The sequence below is a fragment of the Alexandromys fortis genome, unplaced genomic scaffold (assembly GCF_014885135.2).
Source record: "Alexandromys fortis isolate MF-2015 unplaced genomic scaffold, M_Fortis_MF-2015_v1.1 scaffold_37, whole genome shotgun sequence".
NCBI lineage: Eukaryota > Metazoa > Chordata > Mammalia > Rodentia > Cricetidae > Alexandromys > Alexandromys fortis.
The window spans coordinates 4,625,130-4,637,770 of record NW_026067914.1 but is presented as its reverse complement, the minus strand read 5'-3'; the positions used below and the strand labels follow the sequence as shown (position 1 = coordinate 4,637,770).

General features: G+C 38.3%; 1 protein-coding gene across 2 annotated transcripts in view; it reads right to left on the bottom strand.

Moving 5' to 3' along the window:
* Positions 1–1,369: 1,369 nt before the first annotated feature.
* The window catches only part of Ranbp3l (RAN binding protein 3 like), a 46,715-nt gene continuing 35,443 nt past the window's right edge, over positions 1,370–12,641 (bottom strand). For both annotated transcript variants that reach the window (XM_050138977.1, XM_050138978.1), the window contains 6 exons: positions 11,654–11,756; positions 10,997–11,121; positions 9,535–9,655; positions 7,656–7,798; positions 5,198–5,378; positions 1,370–3,360 (listed from right to left, as the gene is read on the bottom strand). In XM_050138977.1, the coding sequence (XP_049994934.1) occupies positions 3,317–3,360; positions 5,198–5,378; positions 7,656–7,798; positions 9,535–9,655; positions 10,997–11,121; positions 11,654–11,756 (717 nt within the window). In that variant the 3' untranslated portion in view covers positions 1,370–3,316. The remainder of the gene's footprint in view (positions 3,361–5,197; positions 5,379–7,655; positions 7,799–9,534; positions 9,656–10,996; positions 11,122–11,653; positions 11,757–12,641) is intronic.

Here is a 12,641-nt window from a genome sequence, read left to right as displayed (position 1 = left end):
TTTCCATGATTCTGCCCTGACTACAGTTCTTAGAAGTTCTAATATGTTCTTATATCTCAGTTTGATAACTTCAAGTCTGATTTTTTTTTTTAAAAAAAGCAATCAGTATAGTAGAGTATATATGGGAGTTAAGATCTGTTACAAAACTGGTATTCATGGGACAGGGTATCAGCTTCACATCTCTCAGACAAGAAAATTTTAGTTACTGAATTGCAAATTCTAATTCCAGTGGTTTAGTATGGCGAAGCTGGTGTGGTTTTCGTTCCATTCTTTTGTTTTGTTTTGGTTTGATTTTGGGTTCTCTGTATACAATCCTGGATGTCTTGGAACTTGCTCTGTAGACCAGAGCTGGCCTTAAACTCACAGAGATCCGCCTACCTCCACCTCCCAAGTACTGGGATTAAAGATGTGTGCTCTCAGGCCCAGCTGTGATTTTCTAACAAACGATCCAAGTAAGTACATGATAGCCACATCTTAAGCAAATATTACTGTTCCTAACATTTTATGAAAGTGTCGTGTGTCATTGATGTCTTCAGTTTGAAGATTTCCAGGTATCTTTTTCCAGGTATCTTTTTTTTAATATTTTTTATTTATTTATTTATTTATTTATTTATTTATTTATTTATTTATTTATTTATTTATTTATTATGTATACAATATTCTGTCTATGTGCGTGCTGCAGGCCAGAAGAGGGCACCAGACCTCATTCCAGATGGTTGTGAGCCACCATGTGGTTGCCGGGAATTGAACTCAGGGCCTTTGGAAGAGCAGGCAATGCTCTTAACCACTGAGCCATCTCTCCAGCCCCCGATTTCCAGGTATCTTAAAATGTACTCTTTCCAGTCTCTACAGCACTCACGCACGTGTAACCCTCTTTATAACATTGATATAGTCCTGTACTTGAGGAGATATTTTTCACTGGGAATGAAGGGTACCTTGCTTTGGTAATAATGGATTATGTGGTGGTTTGATTAATTTATGTCCCCAATAGGTTTGAGTATTTGAACACTTAGTCTCTGTGGTAACATTTGGATAGATTAGAGAACCTTCAGGAAGTATGTCACTGGGGGTGGGCTATGAGAGTGGGTAGCCTGGTCCCATTTCTGATTCACTCTGCTTCCTGCCGGTGGTTAGAGAAGTGATCTCTCAGCTTCCTGCTCTGGCTCCCTGTGCCAATGCTTCCCCACCATTGTGGACTCTCCCTCTGGAACCGTAGGCCCAAATAAACTCTTCCTTCTGTAAGTCCCTTGTTTTGGATGCTTTATCACACCAACAAAAAGTAAGTCATAAAGGATGTAAAATAAGACAAAAACATTTTAATGATTCATAATTAAGCTAAACAATTAGAGTAAATACTATTGAAAAAGAATGTTTAGATTATATTAAAATATCTTAATTCAACATAAAATTAGAAGTTTTTGATAAAAATAACTTGTCTGAAAATCCAGAATGTAGGATTAGCAATCACCTTCTGCATAACTTAAGAAAATTGATATTATTATATAATTGGTTACCTCTTATTGAAAGGAGATAAAGTTTGTAGAAAAAAAAAAAAAACAAAACAAAAAACAAGAAAGGGGGAGGAAGGCTAGATTTTTTTTGTAATCAAGATGAAGAAATATTTCATTATATCTCATGTTTCTGCTCTTTGTCACTGTTTCATGATCCAGAAGTTTTCACTGTCCCTGCTTTGCTGACATTCTAACCTACTTGGGGATCTCCTGACATTTCTGTATAGTCCACAAGTAAGTTTGTTTCTCCTTTGCTATCTGTACAGAAGACCAAAGAAAGTCAGAGTCGATTCAACTTATAGTAAAATAGTTGGCACACAGACAAAATGTTGCTTCATTTCCATTCCAGTGTAGGAACAAGGAGAAACATTCCAAGAGATAAAGGGGCCTCTGTTTTCTGCTTGCTTCAACAATTATTCTATAATTACAACGTTCCCAAAAAGCTAAGGTCTTATAGGTGAACCAGTGCTTTCATATGGTCTTCAAGTGCCTCCCTGACTCTTATGTTACTAGTAAGAAATATCCACTGAGGGGGTTCTGCACCAGAGTTCCTTTTATAATCTTAATTATCTAAATTACTCCTTTCCCTGGAGCTGTCTCTATCTCTTCGGTGTCCCCTTTCTCTTTTCTTCTGAACATATTAATCAAATCCTACTCTTAAGAGCTTATTCGGCTGCAGTATGCTAAACTGTGAGATTTGAGCTGAGCTTTGGTTGGTAAATACGTACACGCAGATGCTTTTGTTGCTAGGAAGGCAATTAAGCAATGTTAACTTTTAAAATATCTATTCAGATATATACTTGCAAATAACTGTTTCTTCAGTGTAGCGGTTTGTGCAGTTATACCTCATTACAAGTATGTACGTGAGGGTTCAGGTCACATTCAGAAACGTTCAGGATCCTGAATCCTTATCCTGGGATGGAACTGGTTAGGGCCACTAATAAAATAAAACATGGCCCTAAGTACTGAGACTGATTTTCATATTTGCTTCATAAAATACCTCTGAAATATCAAAAGGGCATAAAAACATCTTCTGAAAAATATTGAAATTACTATACCATAATGGTAGAATTTGAGATAGTCATTTGACTATATATAATACATTTGTTATAAAAGGGTTTCTACATATCCACACACTACGAGACCATATTAATGACAATCGCATAAATAAAGAACATTGATATTTGGCTTTTGTATTTTTTGACACATGGTAATATATTACATTTTGTTCCATTATTCACCAACAGTTGTGAACTGATTGTGAGTCACATACATAAGATGCAATGGATACAAGTCCATGAGTGGACACTTTTGTAAAAGAATTTCTCCCTGAATATATCTATTAGGAAACTGAAAATGCAAGTGAAAATATACATTTCTCAGAAGTTAAACATGATTTAATAAAATGCTTTGCAGCTATAATATTTTTAAAGATATGACTGTAAATTTAGTATTATTTCTATAGCCAATGTATGACTAAAATAAATACTTTAGTTAGATATTTATCAAAGCCAACAATTTATACTTTTAATTATTATATTCATCAACATGATGAGTTATCCAAATTAGTTACTAAATCCTATTCTAGATTAAGATGAATTTTTATCTTCTGAAGTTCATTTCTTAAATTCTGTCCACAATATTCAAAATATAAAACATAAAACTTTTAATTACAATAAATTGTGTTTCTCTCATAAAAAAAAAAAACCTCTTCAAGGTATGTGCAGCATCTCCTCGGTTAGGACGGCCTGGCATTTCAGGAGAGTGACCAGTTCCTGTAGATGTATTGGTGACAGGAGGGAGTGCTAGGAACAGACAACTGACTGTCTGTAGTTCCACCTTGAAGGGCCTGTGGCGAACGTAAAATATTTCATTACATGATGTCATATTTAGACTTAATACAAATGCAGATAAACAGGAGTAGCTTAGTGATAAGGAAATGAAAGATAAAAATATATGTTTAAATGATGTCGGAAAATATTGCTAATAATTTTCATTCCCACCTATATATATCAAGTGTGGTTGATTTTAGCTCGTGTATACTCTTCTTTTGCAGATTTTGAATTTATGATCATTATTAGTATGTATGTGTGTTTGTGTGTGTGTGTGTAAGAGAGAGAGAGAGAGAGAGAGAGAGAGAGAGAGGGAGAGAGGGAGGTAGGGAGAGAGCGATGAAGCGGCGCACACGTGTGCTAAGGCATGTTTATGGAGGCAGAGGATAACTCTGTGACGTTGGTTCTCTCCTTCCACCTCTACGTGGGCTCTGCAGCTCAAACTCATGTTGTCAGGTTTGAGTGATACATGCTTTCCCTGCTGAGCCATCTTACCAACAATGTCACTAACAATTTTAAAGATGACATTTTCTAACAAATGTTATTTAATTCATGGGCAACGAAATCCAAACAGGCATTTTATAGCTTCTGTAACATTTTAGCATAGTTTGCAATATCTCCTGAAGAAGGTGCTGTTTGAGGGGGGGAACAATAGCAGAAGGAGGGTCCTGTGATTGACAGTTTCTTATGTCATTTCCATTTATTTAATAGTCACATGGTTGCTATCAGCCCCTTCCTAAAGTAAAAGTTTCACACGGAAAAGTTTCATATTGTGTCTTATTAGTTAAATTTTGGCATTTCATCTCTATTTCATGTTGACATTTTCTAGTAGAATTCATTTTGTTGTGGACAATATAAACATTGTAATATGAAAGATTATTCATTTCATTTAATGTGGAGAATCATAAACCTTTTGTTCAATAGATTTGTTTAAAGTAGAAAATCATACTCATATACTGAATTTAACAACCTAATCTGAACACACGGTAGAATTTTCCTTTTAATTATAATTTTAATAATCAAGAAAAGTCTTTCATTCTGTTTTATATGTTCTTTGATCATTTTTTAAATTATGTATAATTAGGAAAGCTTTAAGATTTTCAAATGATTGAAAGATGGAAATTCTCATCACATGACCATTTTACATTGCCAGTCCCTGTAGACGGAATTGTGCTGAATGAAGCTGGCACTGGAAATGACCAGGTGGCTGGTAGAACAGCTCCGTCCACAGACACAGCAGTGCTTACTAGGTCTTTGGCACTGCGCCCCACCAATAGTGGTATCAGGGTGCTGCATTCAAATCCACACTTCAGGACAAACAAAATCCAAAAAACATCTTACTGCTGATTCTGTTCAGCCTCGGTTCGTTTGTGACTCCTGGTCCAGTTTTAAGGAGTAGTCATTTCTGCCCTAGTCAGAGGAGGACCTTGCAGATAATACTTAGGCCATTTAGGTGTTTCTTTAAGCAATCAAATTCCAAAAGAAGAATAAATACGATTTTCAGGACTTAAAACCAGATTTACCTGATCCCCATTGCATACATTTCTGTTGCCTCTAGCTGTAGCCAATAATAGGCTGAACCGTGGGAAAATGAGTGTGAGTCATGGCTACTTTCAAGGTAGCCATGTCATACTTTAAATTGTGAGCCAAGTCTTTTTTAGAATTTATAGGCAAATGACCTGCAGGTGTCACAGGGAAGCCAATTCGAAGGCCCCTTGGAGAAGACAGATTTTTTCCAACCTTCTCCTGGATACAAACAGCCAGGCCCCAACCACCACTCACTTAAAGCAACCCGAGACTGGACTATGCTCACCATGATGCTTTCAGGCTTCTGACCTAACAAGAGTTATTTACCTGATCCATTTTTAGTGACTTGGATGAAGTCCTCCTCGTCCTCGTCACAGCTGAATTGCTGGACGACTGTGTCCAATTGGCTTTCAGCAGGATCGCCTTCAGCGTGCTTCCTGAGGCTTCGGAGGGCAACGAGGCGGTGATGTATCGCTGCATACAGATAGCCTATGTCTTTGGCACTAGCCTTTGTGAGAAATGGATAATGTCTATGTTTACATCTCTTTTTATCTCACTGTTTCTAAAGGACAGAATTGTATTACATAAATCTGGAAGGTAAAGAAATGCCCACAGCCCAGCATGTTAAAAAGTAAAGCTGATCCATTTTACACCAGATTGTTCCCAAAGCGAGCAGTGTTGTGAGATCTCAATCCATACATGTTAAGTGGAGCAAATGCAGTTTCGTAATTTAAGGATCCTCTTTGAATTGAGAGCTTTAAGAGGGTCCCTCTCTGCTCATGCTCAGAGGAAAAGGCCTTCTGCTTCTCATCACTCCACTTCCCCACCCTGCAACCCACACAGCTTTGTGGAGAAGGAAGGTTCAGAGGAATGGTGACATTTGCAGACATCGTACTTCTCAGAACGTCTCGGAGCTAAATTCTGGTTGTCATTAATATAAAGATGATGGCAGAAGTACTTAAAACTGGTATAGCATTAGCTATAAAACAACTAGTACAGACATACCGTCCCTCTTCCTTTTACAAAGGGGAAAACTGTTGCTGAGAAAAATAAAGGGGCATGTCTAGTTACAACGTTAAAACACTCATTCACACTAAGAAAAAAATGCGTCATCATTTCATTTTAATCTTAGCAGTTTTATAAAATATCATTTTTGGGCAGGGCAATGGTGGCACACACCTTTAATCCCAGCACTCGGGAGGCAGAGGCAGGCGGATCTCTGTGAGTTCGAGACCAGCCTGGTCTACAGAGCTAGTTCCAGGACAGGCTCCAAAGCCACAGAGAAACCCTGTCTCGAAAAAAATATATCATTTTTGCCTTCATTTTGCATGTAAGTCAGTTTAATGAAATCTAAGAAATTTGGAGGTCATATAATTGTACAGTGTACACATATAAATGGATATGTACACATTTAGTTTCTCCTGATTTTGTAATATCTACAGATACATACTAAGATATTTTGTGGATGGACCCCAAATCTAATCATAGAATTTATTTAGGGTTCATCTACACCTTGCACACATAGCCTATAGGAAATTTTCTTCAATATATTAGTGTGCCTGTGTGTTGACTAGGACCTATCACACAAGACCTGGTGTGAAAATTTCCATGTTGAAGCTCAAAAACTGGAGTTGGGAGCATTTTGGGTTTCAAATTTTTAAATCAGAGATGCTTAACCTATTAGTGTAAGACTAAAATGTTGATAGCGTTCACAACAGATGATCTTTACTGTATTTCCTTTGTTCGTCTCTTGTGAGTGTGCCATAGTTTAAACACCAGCATGGCTCAAGCTCTGGGAATGGTGAAGAGAGGCAGCCTCAGTCTCTCCACCATGCTCCCCCCAATGAACACCAGTGGGATGGGTATTGCGTCCTTAAATGATAAAGAGGACTTAGCATCTTAGCATCTTACTCTTTTTTTGTTTGTTTTTGTATTGCTGCTGACTGAACTTTTCCTAACACTTTACTATCTAGGTCACTTATACCTCATGAAGCACTTTAATTAATAAAATTTGGGGTTTTGTCACATACCATTTTTTCTTCTTTACTTAGTGGAAGTCTATCCACTTATACCATTATCTACTTCCATATCATTTGGCTTCTCATATCTTTCAAATCTTCCAAGTCTCAGGCTATGGGGAAAACCCAGTTGGGGATAGAAGGTTGGGGGTGGCGGGAAGAAAGCTTTGTTCTTGGCAGCTCTCTTGGATCTACGTCTTGTATTTGAGGGCAGGCATTCCTGCTGCAGGGAACAGCACTGCTTCCCTGCGTTACCCTGGAGATTGTCTCATGTCTGGCATTGGAATTTGCTGCTGGACTGGTTGTGACATGCTGGCCTTGTGCTTTTCCATTCCTCACTGGACACTTTGCTGTGACCACAAAGCCTCCTCTATCCGGGTAACCACGCCAGTGGCAGGTTAAGACTCTGCTGACCTCCTAGGAGCCACTGTGACCATGTAAACACTGGGAACTCATACGCTTATTGACATAATTTCAGTAGGAAAGGAAATGCTAGGTGGTAACATCCAAATGTCTTAGAATGAGGACCAACTGATTGATATTGGCTTTGGTGTCAATTTGAATAGATGTTAGGCCATATTAAACTGTCAGTAATCATAATGGATGACAGATTTCTTTGCCAACCATGCAGATAATTTTTTTCATGCAAGGGCTTAGCTGAACCATGCAGATTATTATACCATGATGCAAAAATGAATTAGGAATTGCAAGAGGCTAATTATTGTATTAGTAGGATGACGCCCTCATAACTGAAATCAGTAACTTACCTGAATTAAGAATATTTTTATACCATCGTCTTCTAAATCGGTCGCAGTCATTCGCAGATTTCTGTGATTTGCTCTCTGAATCTTCATCTGGGTCCAGAGTCTGCTGTTGAGGACCAGCCTCAGGTTGCCTTGGTTGCGCATGACTACGACGAGAAAATGAACAAGTCACATTAGACTGCCTTAACCTGGAAGAAAAACCTTTTAAGGAAAAGCTAATCCTGTAGTTGTCTTTCGAGCTGTGTTTTCACTAGTGAGTGGTAATTTAGCTAGATTATAACTCGGCTTTAAAATTGGACCTCACATTAGAGAAAGTTTGTGTGTTTACTTACTTTAATTTCAGTGTTAGAATTCTATTTTTGTAGAAATTTTAAATTATTAAATTTAAAAGGCTTATTTGAAGACCTGGTGACATGAAGATTATCTAAGAAACGTTTACAATGAAAAAAAATCAAAAGCAAAGTTTAAGTGTTCAAAATGTTGAATCAGATCCATTACAGCTCAGCCATTAAAGAGAATACTGAAAATCCGCTAACGGTACTGAAGAAAGTTTCTCATGTGGAAAGACAATCATGGAATACTGTGTAGAAAATGCCAGATCAGTATAGCACCATGAACCACAAACTGTGCAGGGCAGGGAACCCTGATTGCTCTTTGGACTGACGAGGGAGGGGGACTGGATTGGGGGAGGGGGAGGGAAAGGGGGGGGGGGGAGGGAAAGGGGAGGCGGCTGGGGGGGAAGAGACAGAAATCTTTAATAAATAAATAAAAATAAATAAATAAATAAATAGAAGTGTACAGAGAACGCCATCCACAGAATGCGTTCTGTTAACACGCTGTATCTAGAGGATAGACCTTGACACTATTTTATCTATTCTTTGGTTGATTTATTTGCTGCTTTCTGTGGTGAGCCCATATTACCCACATAATAATAACAACAGTAAAGGTGTTTGGAAATTTTGATCTTAATTGTTTTCCTGGCGAGCAGCAGAAGTAAACCAGAGTAGTGAACAATCAGTACTTCCTTGGTTGCATGATTTAGCAACCTATTTACCCATTACAAAGTTGAAAACCCTGTTCTTGGTCTTTTGTTCTGAATTCTATTCCTTTCTAGTTTTTGAGCTTGACATTTGAAATTCAACAAATCCTCCTGTGCCCTGGTCCAGATTCTATGTGTACTTTTCTTTAAAATGTTGGCTTCTCAGAACTGTCTGGCAAGATAATTCACCGCACCAGCCCTCTACCCTTGCTCATATGCGGTTTGGGCCTCTGAACAAAGGCCAGTGTGCCCTTTTGGATGCCAAACATCTGAAATCTTCCCCCAGCTTCTGATCACCCATTTGCTGCAGGATGCAACAGTTACACACTTTTTCCTCAGAAGCTGACCCCTCATCCCAGCTCCACACTGTTTGGATGCCAAGGATACATGACGTGTCAGGTATTTCTTTCCCCCAAACTTTGAACATTACAAAGCTATTTCCCTTTTGATGCTGGTGATACCACTGTTCAGGTGTGGGCTTAGCTTTGACACAGGTGCCTTCCACACAGCATCTCACCAGATTTTCACAGCTGTTCAAAAGACTTGAGTTATAGTATCTCAGTAAATTCTCACAAACACTGAAAAGCCCACAGACTACAGTTGTTCACAATTTGAATTCGTATGGTCAAGCCATTTCTTTGGGGTTGCTAGTCAGTGCTGGAGGAAAAATTTGAACCCATGTGTCTGGTAGGTGAGCTTCCGTGAAATGGGAAGATCCTAGAGTAAATTAGAAATCGTTTTCCATCATCAGATTTATTGGTGTGTTTGGTAATGCATCTGCAGAAAGCAGTGTGAATCTTCGTGAGCGATTTTACCCATTTTCCCTACAGCATTGTTTCTTACTTAGTCTTGACTGCAGTGTCCCACAGTCACCGCTGGCTATGTCATTCAGCCGCAAGATTCCTCGGCCTCTTTCAGTCCAGGATTGTGTTATTTTGGTGAATACAAAGATCTTGCAGTTGATCTAAATGACAATTGTTTAAAATGTCAGATATATTAAAATTTTTTTAGATTAAATTATTTCTTATGCCCTAATGCTTTTGTATCTGACTTGTCTTGAACTTATTTAATCTTTGTTGATGATAAATGAACTAGAACTTAAGATTTATTTAACTTTCAAGGACGTGCAATCTCTGAATAGTTCAAACTGGAAAAATATAAAAATAACATCATGACGTGAAATGAAAAGGGTTCCCAGTCTTTGCTCTCCATCTTACACTCCTGTAACTCTTGTATTTCACAAATCTTTCCGAGATGTTTGCAGGTATACATACCAACACAAATATGTTTTCATCTTTTTCTAAAACTATAGGTTACCATGTATACTTGCTGCTTTATTATATGTCTACATGCCAATTTCTGCATTAAATTTGATATTATTTTTGGCCACATAATGTTATTTGAAAGAAATGAATCATGGATTTGCATGCTAAAATATTTCAAACACAGCTCACGGACATGGAGAGCTAAGACATGATAAGACAGGGACCCTTGTGGCCGGTTATCAAATCCTCCCGTGCATAAGACGTCATATTGCATATCCAAGTGAGAATGCAGTGTGCCAGGGACTGACTTTTAACAGTTACTTCAGTTAGGCCGGAATTAAACCCTGAGGTGCACTTATTGGAGTAAAAGTATCCTTAGGTCATAGTGGAAATGCGGGGGCGTGGAGAGAGTGTGGGAGAAGATGAAGCGTGACAGTGGAGGACAACAGAGACTCCACAGAGAGTCCCCGACACCACAGCCCCAATCACATACAGCATCCGTCTGTGAAGTTCTTGATTTATGCAGAAGTCTACACTTTAATAAACAATAATAACAAGAAAAGCTTTTTATCTTAAACTGGAATCAAGTCACCTTCCAGGATCAGCAGAGTTGATCATAGAAATGGCACTGGCTGTGAGAGCAGACACGAGAAGTAGAAAGTGAAGTCTGAAGTTATTTAAGACAGAATCCTAGAACACCATGTGTACAAGACCCAGAACTCGGGAAGCTAGAGCAAGAGGATCCTAAACTTAGGTTCATTGCCTCTTTCTTCTTCCAGAACAGAATCAGTGATTGTAAACTTTCTCTCTCTCTCTGTCTCTCTCTGTCTCCGTCACACACACACATACACACACACACACACACACACAGAGAATTTAAGATTAACAGTGCCTTAGTTTAACAATGAAATTTTACAAGCCACAAATAGTTTTTATTCAAACAACTTAGTCTTTATGAAACTCTATTTTTAGCTATTTTTGAAGATGTCTATGCTGATGTTGGCTTTAGTCTATATAATACTAGAAAAAGTAATACAAACCTTTAATACATTATGTTCCGTTTCTTCTCCTGTTATGACATCAATTTTCTCAAGCAAGCATTTTTGTGATGGTTTAGAAGAAAAGGCAGCAGCTGATTCAATTAAGGATAGACTTTTAATAGAGTCTGTTCCAAAGAGAAAGCAGGAGGAAAAATGTGTGAGACCCTGTTTCCTCTGTCATGAAGGTTGTGTGCTAACCTTGTTAGTACATATTCTTACCTTATGGTTTAAAGGCCAAACTGTTTGAATGGGTTAAAATCACCTAATTTACTCTCCCATAGTATTAAGTCAATAATTTTAAAGTTTATATTATAACCTAATTATATGTTTTAACCCTTGCCAAAACGATTTTAAAAGTATTTAAAAGCTTTTAAAATTGTCTGGATATTAAGTAAATGTCATTAAAGTAAAAGGAGACAAAAGGCTGGAGAGCTAGCTCAGTGGTAAGAGTGTTTCAGAGGACCCAGCTTTGGTTCTCAGCACCTACAAGATGGTTGCTGTAACTCTATTCCCAGAGGATCTGATGCCCTCTTCTGGCCTTTTTGGGCAACAGGCACACATGTGGTGCACTGACATACATGCATGCAAAACACCTATACATATAAAAACAACAGGAGACAGTGAAGTTAAATGCTTTACAAATGAAATGATTCTTACTTGGATCTGAAGAGGCGTTAGGACATTTCAGGACAGATTTGAATGTTTTTTCCTTGGCATATGAATGGTTTTGAAGTGAAGACTGAGTGAGCTTTTGGGTGCCCTAAGTGGGGAGAAATGTGCATCGTTTAATCTTATGCCTAGATATTTGCAAAAGCAAAAAAAAAAAAAAACAAAAAAACAAAAACAAAACAAAAGATATTTGTTTTTCAACAGAGCACACAAGAAATAACTCCTGTGATTTTGTTTCGGGCTCCCTCTGTACTTGACAAAGAACTGGGGTATAGTCAGAAATGTTGGTTCTAACCTCAAAAGCCAGAACCCACTTATCCCAGCCCAGCCAGGTGAATCTGGTTTTAAGAAAACAAGAAAAGCTTGAGTAAGAGGAAGCAGGTGGCTGTTGCTCTATGGCCACCAGGCTGACCTAGGGCCATTCTCTTCACCTTTTTTCAGTGATCTCAGATATTTGCTATTGCTGTCTACTCCCCAGGAGAGAAAACTCCACTAGACATCTCAGAGAACAGAAAGAATTCAACGTTTCCTCCAACATCAGTATCTTTCTGCCAACAGTCATTGGGTTGCTGTGTGTGTACACATGAGCATACCAAGACACAAGTGTGAAGGTTACAGAACAGCTTGCTGGAATCAGTTTTCTTCCTCCACCAAGTGGGTCCCTCAATTCCAAGTCAGGTCACCAGGCTTGGTGGCAAAGTACCTTTAGCACTGAGTCATCTCTCTAGCCCATCAACAAGCACTTTCAAGGCTCAGCATATCTGATGTCATAAAAGGCTGCATGAAAAATATCAATAACTGTGCTATTCACAGCTGTGTGTGTACCCCCTTGCAGAACAGTGAAGGTGGGACACTGCCACTTATGAACACATTCAAATCTTGCCTTTCTGAACTCAAGATTCTTCTATGATACTTAATGGGAAATCAGTATCGTCCCTAAAACTAAGTAAAGACAAATTACAATCATTTTCAGTTC